General features: G+C 36.1%; 1 protein-coding gene across 2 annotated transcripts; it reads right to left on the reverse strand.

The window, feature by feature from the left end:
* Positions 1-6,504: 6,504 nt before the first annotated feature.
* Positions 6,505-19,443, reverse strand: LOC121428900 (MFS-type efflux pump MSMEG_3705-like). 2 transcript variants are annotated; one of them, XM_041625779.1, is made up of 10 exons: positions 19,270-19,443; positions 17,689-17,954; positions 16,765-16,883; positions 15,691-15,838; positions 14,894-15,056; positions 13,357-13,579; positions 12,238-12,428; positions 11,567-11,651; positions 10,367-10,565; positions 6,505-7,320 (listed from the first exon to the last, which is right to left on the reverse strand). In XM_041625779.1, the coding sequence occupies exons 2-10, from the start codon at positions 17,922-17,924 to the stop codon at positions 7,182-7,184; spliced, it is 1,503 nt and encodes a 500-aa protein (XP_041481713.1). In that variant the 5' UTR covers positions 17,925-17,954; positions 19,270-19,443; the 3' UTR covers positions 6,505-7,181. The 2 variants fall into 2 exon arrangements, with proteins under 2 accessions (XP_041481713.1, XP_041481715.1); XM_041625781.1 differs by lacking the exon at positions 19,270-19,443 and adding an exon at positions 19,117-19,219.

Genomic DNA, 19,443 nt, shown 5'->3' on the forward strand with positions numbered 1-19,443 from the left:
AGCACTGCTGCTATATTGAACCGCGTGATGCAGGTGAGACGGCCAGAGGCATTCCACTTGTCTTTAATTTTCGGATTATGGTGATGATCGTAAGGGTGGGAGTTGGGGCAATTTTTTGGAAGCCTTACAATGGAATCAGGAGTGTTGGATATCTCTGAGAGAGCGCCCCCATTAATTGGTGGCTTCAAGTGCAGGAAGTGAATGATCTGGCTTTAGTAGGTGGTCTGTTGATGAAATGGTTTGTTCTGTGAGTCATACTGCTTCTACTGTCCATGGGCAAGTCATTTATCTGCTTTTACCTCTCTCCACCTTGCTGTAGTAAATGAGTGTGTATCAGATTATACATGGTTCAGATGTGAGATTTGTTTTCATTCATGAAACTATCAATATTTATCCTTTGTTGGAATTGGCTAAATAAATATGTAGGATTTCCTGTATTATCTAAATAAACAGTATATCTGTCACCTCTTTTGTGGCTCAGTGTATAAAAGAAGAATCTGGGTGAATGTTTTGTGGGAGAAAATTTAATTCCCAACCCTAACACACTAGATCTAAAAGGCAATTTCAATCTTTTTTTTTTCATTTTAGATATGTGATCTGTATATGTAAAGCACTGTTTATTTACCAGAAATTTGTTAGAACATGTTTTGATGGAATACTTCAGTAATCTATTTTTAAAATGTGATAAAGAAAACTTAAAAAAGGTAGTTGTACTCCTTTGCAAAGTTTGTCCTTAACTTTTAAAACTAATTTACATTATTCACTTGGTTTATTTTAAAACAATTTCCTGAATATTACCCTTAATACTTGCCTCTAAAATTCTGTAAATCCCAGAAGGCACGCCCAGTTCTCATAGCCAACTGGCTACATTTCCTGGACATTTGCAAAATGCATAATTTAGAGTGATTTCAGAAATATTTGGTATTGAGAAATACCAATATTTTTTTACCTTTTTCATTTACATTTTATATTCTCTATTTTTGGAAGAATCTTCAATGTCATGCCCGCTATGGGTTTGAAGGGTCCTGTCAGAGTGTATTAAGATACTTTTCAACATCTGTAAAATTAAAGAGAAGAAAACTGAAACTCCTGAAAGTCAGAAAATTTGATGCACTTGTTAGTATAGTCTTATTGTATGCTATTCTGGTAGTGATATCTGTTATTTGAAGCGCTCAGGGACTCTGATTTCTTGTCATCTGTTTAAATTTTCTATTAAACTCATGCTTGTTCAACAATCACATGTTTAAAGACATGTATATTAATTGTTTTGAAAATGTGTTATTCTTTCAAAGGGTAACAAATATTCCTTCTTTATTTTATTATAAAAACTATTCTCTAACAGAATAGTTTCATGACATTTTTTTATTCTGTGCTACATGCTGGGTGCTACATAACTTTTTAGAAGCACTTACCTGGTCGGGCAAGTAAATTTTCAAACAGTTGGAATATACTTGCCCCAAAATCTATTTCACTTGCTTGAAAAAATCCTTTAAAAAAAGTTTTACCTCTCCAAAGGAAAGTTTTGCAGTTTTTATAAACCACTGACCTTTTTGTCTCTTCTGTCTTTGACATGAACTGATCTACCTGCCATGACCCAAATTAGGGTCAATATCATATCGACACTAATTTTGGTCATTCTACTGTGAGAATTTTGCTTGCCCATTTTGGGCAAGTAGTTTTGGTCTTTACTTCCAAACACGTGCCCAACACTAACTTTTACGTGCCCCGGGCAATCGGTCAAGTGCTTATGTGGCACCCTGTAGTGTATGATGAATAGCAACATGTCATAAAAATAATTATATTTTCTGATTTCTCAAATTAATGCCAACCATAAAGATATTTCTAAATGGGGTGATGGATAATAAAGAATGTAACTTTTCTAGGGCCCTTTGCTGAAAGAATTGCACTTGAAGGCTAAACACACAAAATTTAAAAGCAAGTTACCAATACACCATTTTGATAAGCTGAAAATCAAGTTGTGCACGGTAAGAGGTCACAAATAGAGATAAGTTAAAGGAGAATGAAACCTTTGGAACAAGATAGCTTGCGTGAAAACAGAAAAATCAAAGAAATAGATCAACGAAAGTTTTAGAAAAATCAGACAATAAATGTGAAAGTTATGAGCATTTGAATATTGCGATCACTAATGCTATGGAGATAGCGAATTGGCAATGCGACCAAGATGTGTGATGTCACTTGTGAACAACTCTCCCCATTACTTTAGTATATATTTCACTAGAATTGCCTCTTTTATCACATCTATCCATAAATCATGTGTTCTGTCTACATGAGGGCATGTAATACATATTTTTTAAGAATACATCATGGATAAAGAGTTTGTATCATCATAACAAAAAGCAAAAAGACATTTTGAGGGTATTTTATAGTCCACCAAAGGGAAAGTTGTTCACATGTAACATCACACATCCTTGTCGCATTGCCAATGTGAGGATCTCCATAGCATTAGTGATTGCAATATTCAAATGCTCATAACATTCTCATTATTTGTCCGATTTTTCTCAAACTTTCTTTATTATTCTTTGATTTTTCTGTTTCTACACAAGCCTATTTGTTCCAAAGGTTTCATTCTTCTATAATAGATAGATGAATACATAATGTAAAATATGTAAAAGAATAAAGAAACAAATTAAATTGACAGAGGCAGTTCTTTCATTAATCAATTTATTGATTTCTATATATTTTTTGTACTAAAAACATATTTGCAATTTGCATCAAGCAGTGTTTAAGTTGACAGATAAATATTCATTTACATTTGAACCATATTTTAAATACAGTACATAACATTGATAGCATAAGAATAGGCAGTAATATTTATTTCTTGAAACAAATTTTATACATCTGCTTATGAACTGCATGGATTTCGATGATTCCATTCATGTCACACAAATAATTGAATTCCTTAAGTACATGGACTGCATGAACTAAGTTTGTGTAATTCACGTCCCGCCTCCCGAAACAACAAACACAAAATATTCAAACAAGTATATTTCAATGCTATATATGGTACACAGGTTTCATAATACATGCCCCACAAATGTTCATAATAGCCTGGTTCAGAGTTACCTCATGGGCAAGTTTGGTCAAAGAACCTTCCATTTATTTCATTATGATCTAGGCAAATTTCAAAGCAAGATATTATGTAAGTTTTTTCAATGTCTACCCAGTATTACTTTGATATTACTACAAAGTAAATTGAAGTTCTTCGTTTGTATGGACAGCAGGTTGAAAAATGTTGTGAAAATGGCTAATTTTTCTAGCATGGAATCGCCCATGTTGTTATAACAATGAACTTGGCCAACTGTGAAGTACGTGTATCAGTCGCTAGTGGACGCATTGTTGTTTTTCAAAAGAATATATGAATAATAAAGAAATCAAAGTTGGTGCATATCTCACGAAATATGAAACCACCATATGACTTAAAATAGTACAAATGACCTTCTGATCATGCCCAGAATGGAAACCCCGAACTGGCTTTAATATAATGAGGGGTCAAGTTGTGCCCTCAAGGGTTGACAACTTTTTCTTAGATAGCACACACAGAGAGTGAAAATATAGAGAAACATTTTACTGATTGCTAAGCCCAAGTGCAGGGATGAATAAGTATTGATCAGTAAAAATAGCAGTAATATCCTGGGATTACTTTGAGAGAGAAATACACTGATTAATGCATGGAGTTAAGTATGCCTAGTGATGAGGACTTGTCGTTGGCCAATCCCTCGGGACCAACGCTAAGGATTAATGTCACAACTTGCATGCATTTATTATGAAATGCACAAATTAACCAGCAATTTTCACACTGAAACTACATGTATTAAAACCCAATTAGCCATTCCAATGATGATTATTTTATTCAACTTGCTATTTATTCCATCTTTGGGTAGGAGATAATCCTTCTTTCATCATACAGTAGAATAGTTCTCTTGATAATTCAAAATCATTAGTGTCTATCTCTTAGTAATGCGTTATGAAAATTTAGTTTTGAATACAAAGAAGTCACATTTGTTTTGAGTATTCCTATTTTGTCTGATATATTACGTACAACCTGTTCTACAGGAAAATTATATGAATCTGTAAAATAATAAATCACAAAAAAGCTAAGCAATATGAATATTTTTTTTATTATTTTTTAGTACCGGTAATCTCAGTTAATATATACCTATGTTCATATTCTGCAAAAAAGATACATGAAAGACATGTTACATTATATTATAATAATGAAAATATAATATCCATGTAAAAATAAATCTCTGAAGAGTTATGATTATATTAAATGAAAAAATACAAATCCATTAATTTCCAACACAAACGTAATGCATATATAAGTAGGCAGAAAAGATGATGCTAAATTCACAATATAGAAAACATTATTTCCTAGAAAATCACAAAAATATCTGTAGCAATAGCTTTATACATATTTACACATTAAATATTAACAAATTAGAAAATATTATCAAATAAAACATGTTAAGTAATATTTATGGACAAACCTTGAGAGATGGAACATATATTTCCAAAAGTGGTTTCATATGCCCAAGTACTACGAGTCAGTAAACCCCACCAGAACAGAGCTACCAAGTCTCACGCATTGTGCGTGAGACTCACGCATTCAGGGTCCGTCTCACGATCTCACGCATGGCACCCATTTTTCTCACGCATATCGGTACCCAACAGAAAAAAAGAGAAAAAGTAGCATTATTCGCCAGATTATACGACTGGCTGACCGCCTTCGCGTCTAGCCCGGCACACGAGACGAATCAAAAGTGCAGTCAGCGCACAGCATACGTGATACGATGAATAGCGTGCGTGCATCGCATGGTTTTGAAGCCCATATCTCATGCGCGCGCGCTTTGCGCGCGCACCTTTTCGCAACAACGTACGAGTGTAAGTACTGGCCGCGCGCGCACAGAGACGTCGAGTCATGAAAATCTCACGCATTACATTTTTTTTAACTTGGCATCTCTGCCAGAAGTGTCACAAGATCTGCCATGTTTTAGATATTTAATTATGAAGTCACTTGATAACATATTATATTCGATAAAGCTTGTATCTCTGGGCTCACCGAACACTGCAGTGTTGTTGTCTACATTCAACACTCAGCATGAAGAAAAGCATTTGGTGGTGGGATTCACTAACTTTTGAGCACAACTGTACACATGAATGTTTTGTGAGAGAAATATCCACATACTTTTCCAAAGCAATAACAATACACATGCACAAGCAGCATCTGTATATTCCTGTACTGACCCTCACAGAACACAGAAACGTTGTTGACAGAATCCCTGTTACGACCAGTAAAATGGCAGTGATGCCTAGTGTTACAACAATGCATTATTTACACATTGGAATAATGGTTTTGACTTCTCATTCCGAAAGATGTGGCTGGGCTAACAATGTTTATGTGCGGCCACCCCAGGGTTGCAGTCTAGATTGAATGACTTCATAACATCCAGTTTATGGAAACAAATTTTACTAGATATACATCTATGTATATTGTATTCTTGTAATCAAACATGATTTCAAAATCTTGCTATCAAAATGATTGCTCACTGTCATTTCTCAAGATCAGGGGGGTGTTTCATAAATATTTTTGTCCGACAAGTTGTCAGATCTGACAACTTTCCTGGATTCTGATTGGTTGAGAAGCACTGTTACTATAGTAACTGTCGGATAAAACAGGACTTGTCGGATAAAACGTCCGACAAGTCCTTTCATGAAACGCTCCCCAGCTTTAAAATATACATGTATTCAAATGAGGGAAATGGATTGCAAAAATTACAGAAAAATACAAATATAAGTACATCATTTACATTTGGTGATCACACCCCTTTTTCAAAGATATTACAAAGCAGTGATTGAGGATAGTCAAGTTATAATACATTGGCATTATACAAATTAGAAATGAACCATACATGTAGACGCTGATCATTCAATAGACCTATTTCTTGAAGACTACATTCTCCTTACAAATTGGAGCCAATAAATTCCATGACATGCATATCTCTAGGTTCATCCAGTATTAAAGTTGATCTTTAAAGAAATGGATCCCAAAATCAATACTAGCTAGTCCAGACACTAGGCCCAGGGAAAAGATTTACACGGGGGCTTGGGGCAATACTATTCATGCGTTACGTTCGCATTATTGCACATCCGTAGGCGTGTTTCGTTTGCATTTTTGCACAACCACACATTTCCCATAGACGTCCCCTGTCCCATTGTTTTTCGAACAATTGCACGCCCCGGAGCGTGGCTAGCTACAATGTATATATAGCCTGGGTTTTGTATACCGTACATATGTACCGATCGATCGCGAATGAGACATTAGTTTAGCGTTCGACGGATTATCGCAATTTACAAATTACAGAATTGTTGAGCTTTCCCAAAAAATCAATACATCCTGATCACAGCCAGGAAGATCATTGAAAAAGGAGAGGGTAAAATCAATAAAACCCTCCTCACAAACAATACCATGGCCAGGTTTATTGTTAGGAGTCTGTGACTCATGGCACGAATGTGAATGAGACCCTAAAATAATGCAACATACAGGGGGTTTACAGGTGAACACATGAAGAGTTAACCCTACAAATGCTAAAAACAGCCCTGGAATATCCACAATCACTGCATTGTTAAAGCTTAACCAATGTCGTAGTTTAGAAAATGGGTTGTGAAAAAGTAGCCCCCAGAAACTAAGAAATCAATTTTTCGTTGCCTGTCTGGACCATTCCTGATGCCCAATAATATCCCCTACTTTTGCAGCAAGTTCCTCGAAATGGTTTAATGATTACGATTGCGTGTTCCTAAAATGCTGGAGGATATGATGATAATATTGAAATTTTTGTAGCTTTTTTTTTTGCTTCATTGCTTTATCAAATGTTTTGTACTTAATTTTATGTTTGAGCAATTAGATACAGCATTCTGCCCTGTAACAAACACCCTGATTCTCAATAACAAACAGATACAAGTTTGTGCAAGTTAACTTCAGTACAACGCCTGTGAACATCCATAGAAAATTTAGACTTAAATGAAATAGTACAGAATAGCACGAAAGTTGAACTAGTAGTACTTCCCTACTCGTATGTACAAACAACATGAACATACGCGAGTTGTGCTAGCAGCAAAGATAAAATAAACATTTTTCTTACCACTGTACATACATACACCTATCAATCCATCTTTGTATCGTTATCTATCGTATTCGTTACATCCTCTGCGAGGAGTGGGCTGGAATCTGGAACGTCCAGTTCTTGCTTGCGTCGAATATCCCTCTTCACGACGAGCATACAGACAGCAAATATGACAGCCCTAATAGGTCAAAACACAAATACAATAATGGTAGTAATAATATTGTTTAAATCGGATAATAAAGCAATATTGACTGGCCTCGGGTGATACGAGATATATCGCCCAAACCAGATTTATATCTCCCAAATCGTAGACGAGGGTGATATCAATTTAGTTAGGACGATATTCATGTATGTCCTTTCGCCCCCAGGCCAGTCAATATTGCTATTATTAACCAAATCAGACATTTAGAGCAAAAATCATTAAAATTTAGATATTTATTAGAGTTTAAGAATGGGAATCTATTTTGTCATGTTAAGCAGACTGGGCCTCTGAACTTTACCATTGTGACGTAATTGAAATGACATGTCCCTGGCTTGGGGACGCAGTATCCAGCGTTGTCTCAACTTGATTAACATTGTGACGTAAGCACTGCGCGGTTCAATGATGCGTACAAAAACGCGTAGAATACCCGGATGTTAGCGCTGCCTTTTATTGCCCGCTGCATTTCCACGCATTTTCTCATTGACTTTTCTGAGCGGGCAATAAATTGGGCCCGTGGATAGCCAATTGGAAATTTTATAGGCCAGCCATTTTATCCCAGTCTTAACCCTAAATAGACTGGGCTATTTCGACGCCTAAGAAGACTGGGGGGGGGGCTGATTCAGCCCCCCCTTATGATCTTGGCCGTCGATCGCGCGATCATGACGAAAATTGGCGCACGCGTTACCCATGGCATTATCTCCAAAACTATAACATCAAATTCTGCAAAAAATCTCATGTCTCATTAATTATGCTAATTTATGCGTAAAATTATACGTTTGCTCTAATTAATAAAATAATGCCCCTGAAATGCTAATTTTTGTTTCACATACTCTAGATAGGCATCTGATAATATTGATTTTAAAAAAATTTCAAAATCACATTTATTTTCTTATGTATTCTATTGTTTTCTAAATTTCTTATGTATTTCTTTGTTTTTCGACTTTTGTTTTTTATTGTTTTTTCAATGGAAATTGTTGGGGACTTTATTTTGACCATAAAAAAGATAAAATTAATTGATTTTAAGCAGTAAAAGGAAAAATAATGATGCATTTGTGAATATTGGCTAAGAACACTATTTGCATTGGATTTGTACACAAATTCACGTTTTTGAGTAATTTTGGGTCTGCATGCACTAACAAAATGTTGCGTAATTTTGGAACCGCGTACCCGGGGGTCACAATTTTGGTCTCAAAAGTTGCGCGAGACTTGAAAGTAAAAAGTCAGCGAACGACGCGGTCAAAAAATTTCGCGCGGCGGATTTATCGCGAAAAATGTCGAGGGGGGGCTGAATCAGCCCCCCCCCCAGTCTTTTTAGGGTTAAGCAGGCATCAACGTATCAAAATTGCCCTGCTCAGATGTCTGATATGGTTAATAATAATTAATGCTTAATTCTCTATGTGCTTTTACAAGAAAATATATTAAACTAAACTTATATAATCTACAGGAGCTACACATGTAAAATAATAACTCTGTAGTTTACATAAATTACACATCTAAATAACAAAATAGCATACAGGGTAGGGAATAGATGTGCATAAGTACCACTGAGTAATGCACAACTTAAAATACAAATTATTATCAAAAGTTGAATTTGACACACTTGGCACTGTATCCTAATTTGATTTTGATTTTTACTGGAAAAGTATTTCACTGAGGTTAACATTGAAAACAAATGTGAGTTACGTGAATAGTCTTTACAAATATATATATTTTTCTTCATATTATTGTATTCGTATAAAGTATACTTATTTTATAAATTATTTTATTTGTATTTCACTTATTATTATTCTGGAAGTGAAATAATTATTTTTTCTTTCGTTTTCAGAATAACATTCCTGTGTTATAAACTAAACTTATATAATCTTCAGGAGCTACACATGCAAAATAACAACTCTGTAGTTTACAGCAATTACACATCTAAATAACAAAATATCATAAATATAATATTAGGAATTGATAAGGTGGGGTTTTAGAGTGCTTTAAAACTGAGAAAGCCTAGGTCAAGTTAAAGTAAAGGTATCGTGCTTACAATGACTTCAAAGGGTAAGATGAAAACATGTCACTGTGACCTTGACCTCTGACCTTGAAATCAAAAGGCTCCCTGGGATCCATGCTAGTATCATACACACCAAATTATATCAGCCGAGGTTAGGTTAAACTGAAGTAATCACGATTACAAGGACTGCGGAAGGGTAAGATGAAAATATGTCATTGTGACCTTGACTTTTGACCTGTTGACCTCAAAATCATGAGACTTCCTGGGATCCATGATAGTATCATACACACCAACTTATATGAGCCTAGGTAAGGTCAAACTGAAGTTATCGCGTTTACAAGGAAAAGTTAATAAACTGACAGACGGACGGACACCGAGTGTGATACCATAATTCGTCCTGTCTAGGACGAACATATAAAACTGAATTAGCAATTGACTTATTGACTCCTGAATTCTCTACACGAGGCAATTTTGTTCTTAAAGCCCACAAGCCCAGCCTGTCATGTCTTTCTGTTAAAGCCCACACTGATAGTGTTGATTATCATGGCAACTAAACTTGACAGCTAATTCAAACTTCTTCAGGTTTGTTGAAGGCGACCAGCATGTGTGATATACCTGGTGAACACACTACTCTTTGACAAATGGTGTATTGGTTTAAACTTGCATAGGTTGTGCCTCTCCCATATAGAGGAACACATCTGCATCCTTTCTGATGGATGGCGTGTTTTCCATCTGCATTCACAGGGGGCCATTTCATAAAGCTGTTCATAAGTATAAGAGTGACTTTAAGAATGACTGGTGATCCTTTCTTGTGGTAAATGATGTTCACCATTGTTCATTGGTGATTATTGAGCGCATAAGAAAGGTTCACCAGTCGTTCTTAAAGTCGATCTTAACTTACGAACAGGTCTGTCGGCAAGAGCAGGACTCAAAACCACCCAAGCTGAGATCTTACTATCTTATACAAAACAGGCGCCCTAACCAAATGAGCCACGCCCCCTTCAACGTCTCAATAACTGTACTTACGCCAACAGATAGCAGCCTGGGTAGAGTATGTACAAGGCTGTGCGGAGGCTGGTAACCTGTTCAATAGGGGGTACCAAGAGGGGCATGTTACCCCCAATGTTACTGATGATGAAGAAGTAGTAAGCGATGGCCGTCGTTCTGATGTTTGACGGGACCAGTTCTATCACGACAGCTAGCGTCACGCTGACCCACATTTCTCCTGCAAGGATATAAGAGAATCATGGATGATTAGCTTTTGTACAATGCCTGCTCTCATGAATGGAATATCTAGTTCACATTCCTAATCACGATTCAGGATTATGTCTTTAATATAAAAACAATTCTGCAAAAGGATGTTCATTCAACTTTAAGACAAAATAAAGAAATTGTGCTATGATAGTAACTATGGCCTATGTTTGATTTCATAAGGTATTTTTGTTCTCTGTGGTAATTAATTGCCATTGTTGAATGCAATATCTTGAGTGTAAACAGTGACTGTTAAAAGGAAAAGTTCATATGATGAATGAACGATAAGATGTAAAACAGGCACGCTAACAAAATGTTCCAGTTACCTGGAATCTGATTTAAGGTTCTATTGATTTACTCTTATTCTTCCTTGCGCATTGGATTCATCATTCAGTTAAACATATTTTTAAGTTTTCTTCTTACCCACAATGATTGCTATGAAGGAAAATATATTGACACGCAAAAAAGACCGCATACATTCGTAATTCCGAAGCTTCGTTATTCCGAAGATTCGTTAGTCCGAAAACGAAATGAGGTTCGTAATTCCAAAGGTACTTTAATCCGAAAACGACATGAGATTCGTAATTCCGAAGGTTCGTTTGTCCGAAAACGAAATGATTAATGAACGAACCTAATTTCCTTTTCGGACTAACGAACCTTCGGAACAACGAACCTTATTTCGTTTTCGGATTAACGAACCTTCGGAACATCAAACCTTATTTCGTTTTCGGATTATCGAACCTTCGCAATAACAAACATTCGGAATAACGCCACAAATGTTCGGATAAACGAACCCTTTTACGTTTTCGGATTAACGAACATCAAGGTATAGGCAATTTATGTTTTTCGGAATTACGAACCTTCGGAATTACGAAGTGTAACCAACAAGACTCTAATGATGATGAACATTGATGGCTCAAATATTTTTAGATTACTGAAATTGCCCAGTAAGTTTGGGACCCTTGGTGTACTTACCAATGATGTAAGTAGGTATTTGACAAACAAACGCCCATGGTGGCTTGAAAAATAGGGTTCCAGCGGCAAAAGGAGCAGCTAATGTCTGATTACATTATTCAAATAAGAAAAAAAGAGAGAGAATAGTCAGCTGAAATGCAAAACTGAAGAGTAATTGTGGATAAATATTGTAGTAATCATGGTGCTCAATTATTGACAAGACTATCAATGGAAATTCACATCTGAAATCACATTATGCTTTATAATTTAATAAGTCAAAATGAAATCACACACACACAAATCTAGCAAAAAGTGAAGTAAATATCAATACATTAGATATAAGGCTACCTGGTTTTGGTTCTTTCCATTCAATAATTTCTGTGATTATGAGATGATTTTGATGCCTAAGGATCATCTTATTCTAACCTAAACTCGTATGTCATATCTATTGTTCCTTTGCAATGCTCATTCTGAAACATCAATTGCCTAAATTCAGAGAAGTTTTATCCATGGTTGATGTACAAACCTAAGTATGAAAAAAGTGTACTCCATTGTGCACTGATAAGCCCAGACTTCTATGAGCACATTTAATAGGATGCAGAAGGGTTCAAACCATGATCGAAAACTAACTTTTTGTGTCATTTCAGGCCCACAATGCTTAAATTTCACAAGACTTCATGGAAGTAACTTACCAGACTTGCGATCAAGACCCATATCCTGGCGTACGGTCCCCATTTGACCACTCTGTCGGATATAAATCCTCCGAAGACCACCGCAATGCTGCCCCCTACCAGCGGGATCCATGATAGCCACTGTCCTGTGCTGATGTCTGGGTAATAGGTTGTAAAGTAAAGCTGGGTATTGTAACCCCACACATAGCCAGCTGAAAGACAGAAAGAATGTAATTTATTGATATCTGTATCTTTTTAAATATAAACAAATTAATAAAGAAAACACAATAAGCAGAGTATACATTAAAGTAGGTAATAAGCAGAATATTCAACAAGCTAAACAATGAGCAAAGTGGCTATTTTTATGATATATTGACTGAACAAGGTTGCAGGGGTTGTCACTGTTAGCATATCTTGACTGTGTGACAAGCCTGAAAAGCAATCCAAAATTATGTCCTATCAACTGCCTTAATGGAAGAGTGCAGGTGCATAATATATTTTTGTTGTATTCATTTTTTAGAATTCAAGGAGTGTACCATAAATCTGGATCCTGTTTCATTCACACTTGTTATAATAGGAAATGCATAATTTCTATAACAAGTTAACTATCAGCCAATCAAATTGAATGAATTCGGTAGCTTTTAACTGTTATTGAAACTGTTATTTTAATTTTTTATACATTTATTCAGAGGGTACCTAGGGACAGCTCTTTTTTTTGTCATTTGAGTTTGGATCTGTGAACTTTGTTTTGTTTTCATTGGCTAAGGGGCACTGTTACTATGATAATCGTCAGATAAAACTGCTAACAAGTTTGTTCATGCAACCCTTCCAAGATGCCTGACTTTTACTGTGGAGGGGGGTGTGAGTGAACACTGTAAAAAGAGCTGAAAAAAGCCGATAGGCGCTGAATTTGAATGAGTTTCCATACTCTCGTCAAGAGGAAGCTACAATAAATAGAAATTAGCGAAAGATCAAAACTAAAAATTGCTCAAATCAGCTGAAAAGCTTAACTCTTACACGCCTGATTACGATTACTGTCTGATAAAACACTCCCCGGGGACAAGGGAGTTCCTGCATTTGCTCATTACATAAGATTCCATCATACGATACAGGATTACTCAACGGGGACATTACACTAACCTCCATTCCTAATGGAACCAGCAAGACACAGGATCAGTAGGGAGGGACTACAGAAGCAGGCCATCACCATCTTTAACTTCTGCAGACCTGTGACCTCATAAGACTCTGACCTCTCCTGCAGCGTTGCATTTCTCGTTCTCACTGGCTCTTTGACGGTGAAGGCTAGAAGGGCCGCTACCAGGAATCCAGGTATACCGGCTATCCAGAACACCCAACGCCAACCCTGAGAAAAGGAATACATACTGTTAAGATCTAACCCAGTTATGCTGGCAATCCAGAACAGCCAATGCCAACTATGAATAAAAGATCACAATCTGGTAAGACCTTATAACTTAGGCATACCGGCAATCCAGAACACCCAACGATAAACTTGATAAAAAAAAATTCTGGTATTATCTTGACCTATGGATCCCTGCAACCCAGAACATCCAATGTCAACCCTGAGAAAATGACCACATTCTGGTAAGATCTTATAACCTAGGCATACCGGTAATCCAGAAAACCCAAGTCCAACCCTGAGAAAATGAACACATTCTGGTAAGATCTTAACCCAGGCAGGTATCCCCCAATCCAGAACAGCCAATGCCAACCCTGAAGAAAAAGAACACATTCTGGTATTATCTTAACCCAGGCAGGTATCCCCCAATCCAGAACAGCCAATGCCAACCCTGAAGAAAAAGAACACATTCTGGTATTATCTTAACCCAGGCAGGTATCCCCCAATCCAGAACAGCCAATGCCAACCCTGAAGAAAAAGATCACATTCTGGTATTATCTTAACCCATGCAGGTATCCCCCAATCCAGAACAGCCAATGCCAACCCTGAAGAAAAAGAACACATTCTGGTATTATCTTTCAAGGGCACTTGTGACTTTGATGAAGCTCGAAGGAATAATGGTTTTCATATTCCAGCAGCGTATGAAAAAAATCACATACCAAACATGAATCTGTTGCAAAGTGTCCCAAGATACAGCTTCATAACTCCACTGAAATTAGGGTAAATTGGCCTGGTTTCAAACAGTAGGCTATAGAACCAGGCCAATTTACACTTGATGGGTTATTAAAGTAATACAGAAACATCACTTTTCTCAATATTAATTTTTATTCAAATCTTTCCTTTTTTTCATTATTAGTTACAATTTCTGTTTATTAACCCTCAAAGTGACATTACACAAAGTAGAGCTCTATCGTGGCTAAACCCACTTGATCTGATTTCAATTTGGTCTAATTACTATTCTGTCCAAACATCACTTGTTCTCATACCATGCCCAGATAATCTAAATTTCATTTCATCTACTTATTATTTTTGACTTTGTCCAATTAAATTTTTGTTCACAAACAGCTGATCTGATAGACTACTAGTACCAGGTAATTGATGTTACACCAAATGGAGCTTATATAATATTAGACAAAATGGTTTTGGGGTCACGTGTCATTTAATAGACAAGCTTGGATTAGACCATTGGGTTGAGGCCAATGGAAAGAAGGCCAAGTAGTTAAAGACCAAGTGGCACTTGACCCTCTGAACCCCTCTTACCTGTCCATTTATGTTTGCTGCCGTTATAAAATCCCCAAGAGCATAGGACAAGCTGTAACCGGCATAGATACCAATATTGTATCCACCGAGTGCTAACCCACGGACACTCGCTACAAAATAATCAGCAATAAGACTGGAAGCGAACGGTGTACAGCCGGCTTCTCTGTATTGAAAGAAAACAAAAGAGAAAGCCAAAACATTAGTCAAAGTGCCAAATGTGGAAAATACAACAAACTATTTCCAAACTTGATTGAAAGACAGCATAAGAGAAAGTGCTACTTTCACACAAATGTGTAGAGATAAAATATCACACAAGTGAGCTCATGAAAAGATTGGGCTTGCAAAGATCAGGGTTCTGTTTCATGAAGACTTGTTATAGTAACAAATGCGAAATTTCTATAACAAATTTACCATCAGCCAATCAGAAAGGAGGATTTCAGTAGCTTTTAACTGTTATTGCAAAGTTGTTATTGTAACAGGTTTTATGAAACGGGTCCCAGATGTGGGAGTAACAGAGAGAAGCAGAAAGAGATTGATGAGCCAAGTATTGAGGAGGAAAGATAAGGAACCTTGTGAAAGTAGCTAGGATCTGAAAGCAACAGGGAAAATACTGACTGAAACACACACAATGATGATGTTAAACTATTTCCATGTTTTACAGATTACAAAATATTGAAAAATTACTACATGTACATTTTTATGCATGCTCTAGTACACACGGTCAAAGTGTGCCCCTCCACCATTACATACATGTACCACAAATATCACAGTGCAACTGCCTTGAACTGCCCACTTACCCAAATCCCAGTCCGAATCTTAGAATGACGAGATGCCAGTATTCTGTAGCAAACCCAGTAAGAAGCGTCATCAGACTCCAGAAGGCCAAGCAGATAGCAAGAAGAAGTTTACGATTGGTAATATCAGCCAAATATCCCAGTCCAATACCTGGAATCATAGACAGAAAAGGTCAAAGAATGAATGACTTCATAAGCAGTTAACCATTTCATTTCAATTTTTGCTTTTGCTTATGAATAATTTCCTGTTTACAAAATAAGTGCAATTTGAATTTAATTTAACTATATACATTTATTAATTCAGTATTTTGATTTGACAATGAGAGCTGGAGAAAAGATTTCACAGAATATGACTTGTGCCAGGTACAAACCTGTGGCATGACAATTTCAAGGCTTTCCTCAAGCACTGATTTTCTGAAGTATGCAAGAGCCTTTTCTTCAACGAGGCCCACCAACAGGTCACATGTATACCATCAACATATTTAAAGGGATGGTCCGGGCTGAAAATATTTATAACTTAATAAATAGAGTAGAATTCACTGAGCAAAATGCCGAAAATTTCATCAAATCGGATCACAAATAACAAATTTATTGAATTTTAAAGTTTAGCAATATTTTGTGATAAGTCACCATGAATATTCATTAGGTTGGCTGATGATGTCACATCTCCACTTGTTCTTTTGTATGTATGAAATTTGGTTTATTCAATTTTTTTACTCCAAGAACTAGAAAAATTGGATTGACAGCTTATTTAGTGCACTAAATATTTATTGCTGCAACTTATTTTATTATATATAAGGGAGACATATTATTTACACAAATATGAAATAATGAAAAAATTATGATTTTATTTAATAACATAAGAAAACGGAAAGTGGGAATGTGACATCATCAGCCCACCTAATGAATATTCATGTCGACTGTTTTCACAAAATATTGCTTAACTTTAAACTTAAATAACTTTATTAGTTGTTATCCGATTTTGATGAAATTGTCTGCATTTTGCTCAGTGAATCCTACTCTATGTATTAAAATATGAAAATTTTCAGCCCGGATCATCCCTTTAATTCTACATACCTGCGAATGTGTAAATAACAATGAAGATAGGTCCAGCTAAAATCTGGTATTGAAAGCCACCTCCAGTCCTATCATAATAACATACTTCTGTATTGTTGGGGCCAAGGTACGAATTACACCTGCACATTGAAATTGAGAAAAAAATGTAAGCACTATTTGATAACAGTTGTTAGCACTGACCAGAAATTCAGCAATAACAATTTACAGAATGTGACAAAAATATGACATATATTAATGTAAACTTCTTGTCTGACATCTTGAAGAGCAAATGTTGTATCAACATACACTACATTTGGAAGCAATTCAACAATTAATCACATTAACTTGGATCATTTTGTCTTAAAACTTTGTGTTTATTATTAGGAACAACCTTATTCATGTTAAAGCCCATCTTTAGTTTTAGTAAACCCAACCCCCGAGAGTGTATGTAAGTACATGTACTTCAATTCATTACAAGATTATATGAATATATGTGTCTAATAGGTTAAAAATAAAAATGTCTTTTACCGGATAAATTAAACATTTTAAATCAAAATTATTTCAATCAAGTGCACAATCAAAATAAAATATCTGCATATTCTTATCTTGTTTATATAAAACCAATGTCTAAAGAATGGAATGGGCTGAAAATTTAAGAAATATGATCTTTGTCTGTAGCTTTCTAATATCCAATTAGTAAAAGCGTGAAAATAAGTGCTCAAAGTTTGTCTTTAATTAAATTTCTTTTAAAGAGGGTGCTAGATGCTAAATTCAAACTATAACAGCTTCCGAAAGCCAAATTTGAATTTTGATGGCAGAAGAAAAATCAAGCAACCGCTATACCTAAGGTGATATTGGAATGTTCGATGATACTTGTTTACAATTCACACGGTTGACCTTCTCTGTAGCTTTGACCTGGCCTTTATTGAAATCGTCTCAACTTACTGTGTTTTTGTAGCATTTTTTGGACAGCCATCCTTGCCTATCTCTTCCTTGGAGACATTCTTTAGTTCCAGACACCCAAAATCACCATAACCAATCTCCTGGGCCATGGGTTGTGTACAGATGGCCAGAGCATAACGGTCAAGCTGGTTCAATAGGTAGGTGACCAACAGAATTAAGAGGACATACAGGGCATAGGCACCTTTGCGATCAAAACGGAACTCCGAACTTGTAGCCATTATGATGGATATTGATGCCGTTTACTGGGTCTAAAGGATAGAATTATGAAACAAACACACACAGAGAAAAAAAATAAACCACAAAATCTTTGGTGTATAATACAGGGCTGGTCATAGTTCAGAAAAAAACATAGATCTGTCAGACTTGGCCCAGCTGGGTCAACCAAAATATTACGCAATGTACCTTATGACGAAGGAGGCATCACTTGCTTTGGCTGTGGGCCTCATTTTGCTTTTCAGAGAATGATTTTACATCATAAATCATGTCGATATCACATCAAAACTCTTAACAAATATATTATGACTCTTCAACAATTTTAAGACTATTATTTATACCTCCCTATCAAGCCGGGACGCTTCACAATCGAAGTGTAGCTCATATCTTTCGAAAGATTAGTAGTGTCCGTATCATGGGAGAAGAACAATATAAAACAAGATGGCGGCGTAAACATCGGGCAAGTCTCTTCCGTCTTTCCATATTTTTTCATTTTTTTAATGAATTCTTGTTTAAAAACAAAATCCATAGACATAGCATGGAAATGTTGGAAATGAAGTTGTATCCCATGTACATGATTTAGGGCTAGATCTTTTAGAAGGAAAGTAGAAATCAAGGGGGCAAAAGTTTCAAGGTTTTTTGGTGGTACATGCAAATGAATAGGAAGGAAGACCTGGCTTCGTTGAGAGTAACCTTGGCTTACGTAAATGGTTTTTACTAAGATTAGTGTTTACTCTCTAGAAGCCTCTCCTGGCCACTCATTCAATGAACAAGGTTATGATATAACCTTGTTCTCAGTTAGTTGCATCTCCATGTGTGTCAAAATAAGGGCCGGTGGCAATGTTTGGCTTATTTTCTCTTTTCTATGGGACAAATGCTTGATTTTCTTACACTGTCAGTTTCCAATACAGCTATTCATCATATAACTTGACTCTTATGTAAATTTGATTCTTTAAATTGTTTTTTCTTAATTAAAAATAGAGACTGAAAAATGAAAAATTTCTTGCCATAACTTTCCACCAATAGAGGGCGTACACAAAACTATGCCCAAAATTCAAGCTTTTGAGCGCTCTGGTGAATACAAAAATTAACGCAAGTTATTAATGAAAAACAAATTGCAACTATATGGAATTTAGTTATTTTGGTCACATAAGTGAAATTTTAATGATTTTTTAAGAGTGTGCTATATAGTCCTACCTGTGTAGTCTGAGTGTAGTGTAGATTCACCAGTCCACACTCCACACGCTGACACAGGCTGTCTGTAGACTGTAGCAGTGAACAAGTGGCCTATGGATAAAAAAGGGCCAGGCAGTGGCAGTGTCACAGACCATCAATGCAATTTATACTCACATCTATATTTTCCCAGATGCACAAAAGGTGCCACCTTCACCTAGGGGTCGAGATCTATTTTAAATTGTCTGGATTAAATTATGTCTGTCCCCTGCCTTGTAGTATTTAGACTTGTGTGTCTACTTCAGCGGTATGTTATGATTGATCCTTCGCATCAGCCTCAGCTACGGTGAT

This window comes from Lytechinus variegatus, chromosome 15, assembly GCF_018143015.1.
Source record: "Lytechinus variegatus isolate NC3 chromosome 15, Lvar_3.0, whole genome shotgun sequence".
NCBI classification, from domain to species: domain Eukaryota; kingdom Metazoa; phylum Echinodermata; class Echinoidea; order Temnopleuroida; family Toxopneustidae; genus Lytechinus; species Lytechinus variegatus.

Excerpts from the sequence above, each read along its gene's own strand:
- LOC121428900 (XM_041625779.1), bottom strand. The coding sequence starts at position 17,924 with ATGGCTACAAGTTCGGAGTTCCGTTTTGATCGCAAAGGTGCCTATGCC. Across the intron at positions 15,839-16,764 it reads TGTTATTTACACATTCGCAG|GTATTGGACTGGGATATTTG; the intron begins GTATGTAGAATT and ends CTATGATTCCAG. Across the intron at positions 10,566-11,566 it reads AATACCTACTTACATCATTG|GAGAAATGTGGGTCAGCGTG; the intron begins GTAAGTACACCA and ends ATATCCTTGCAG.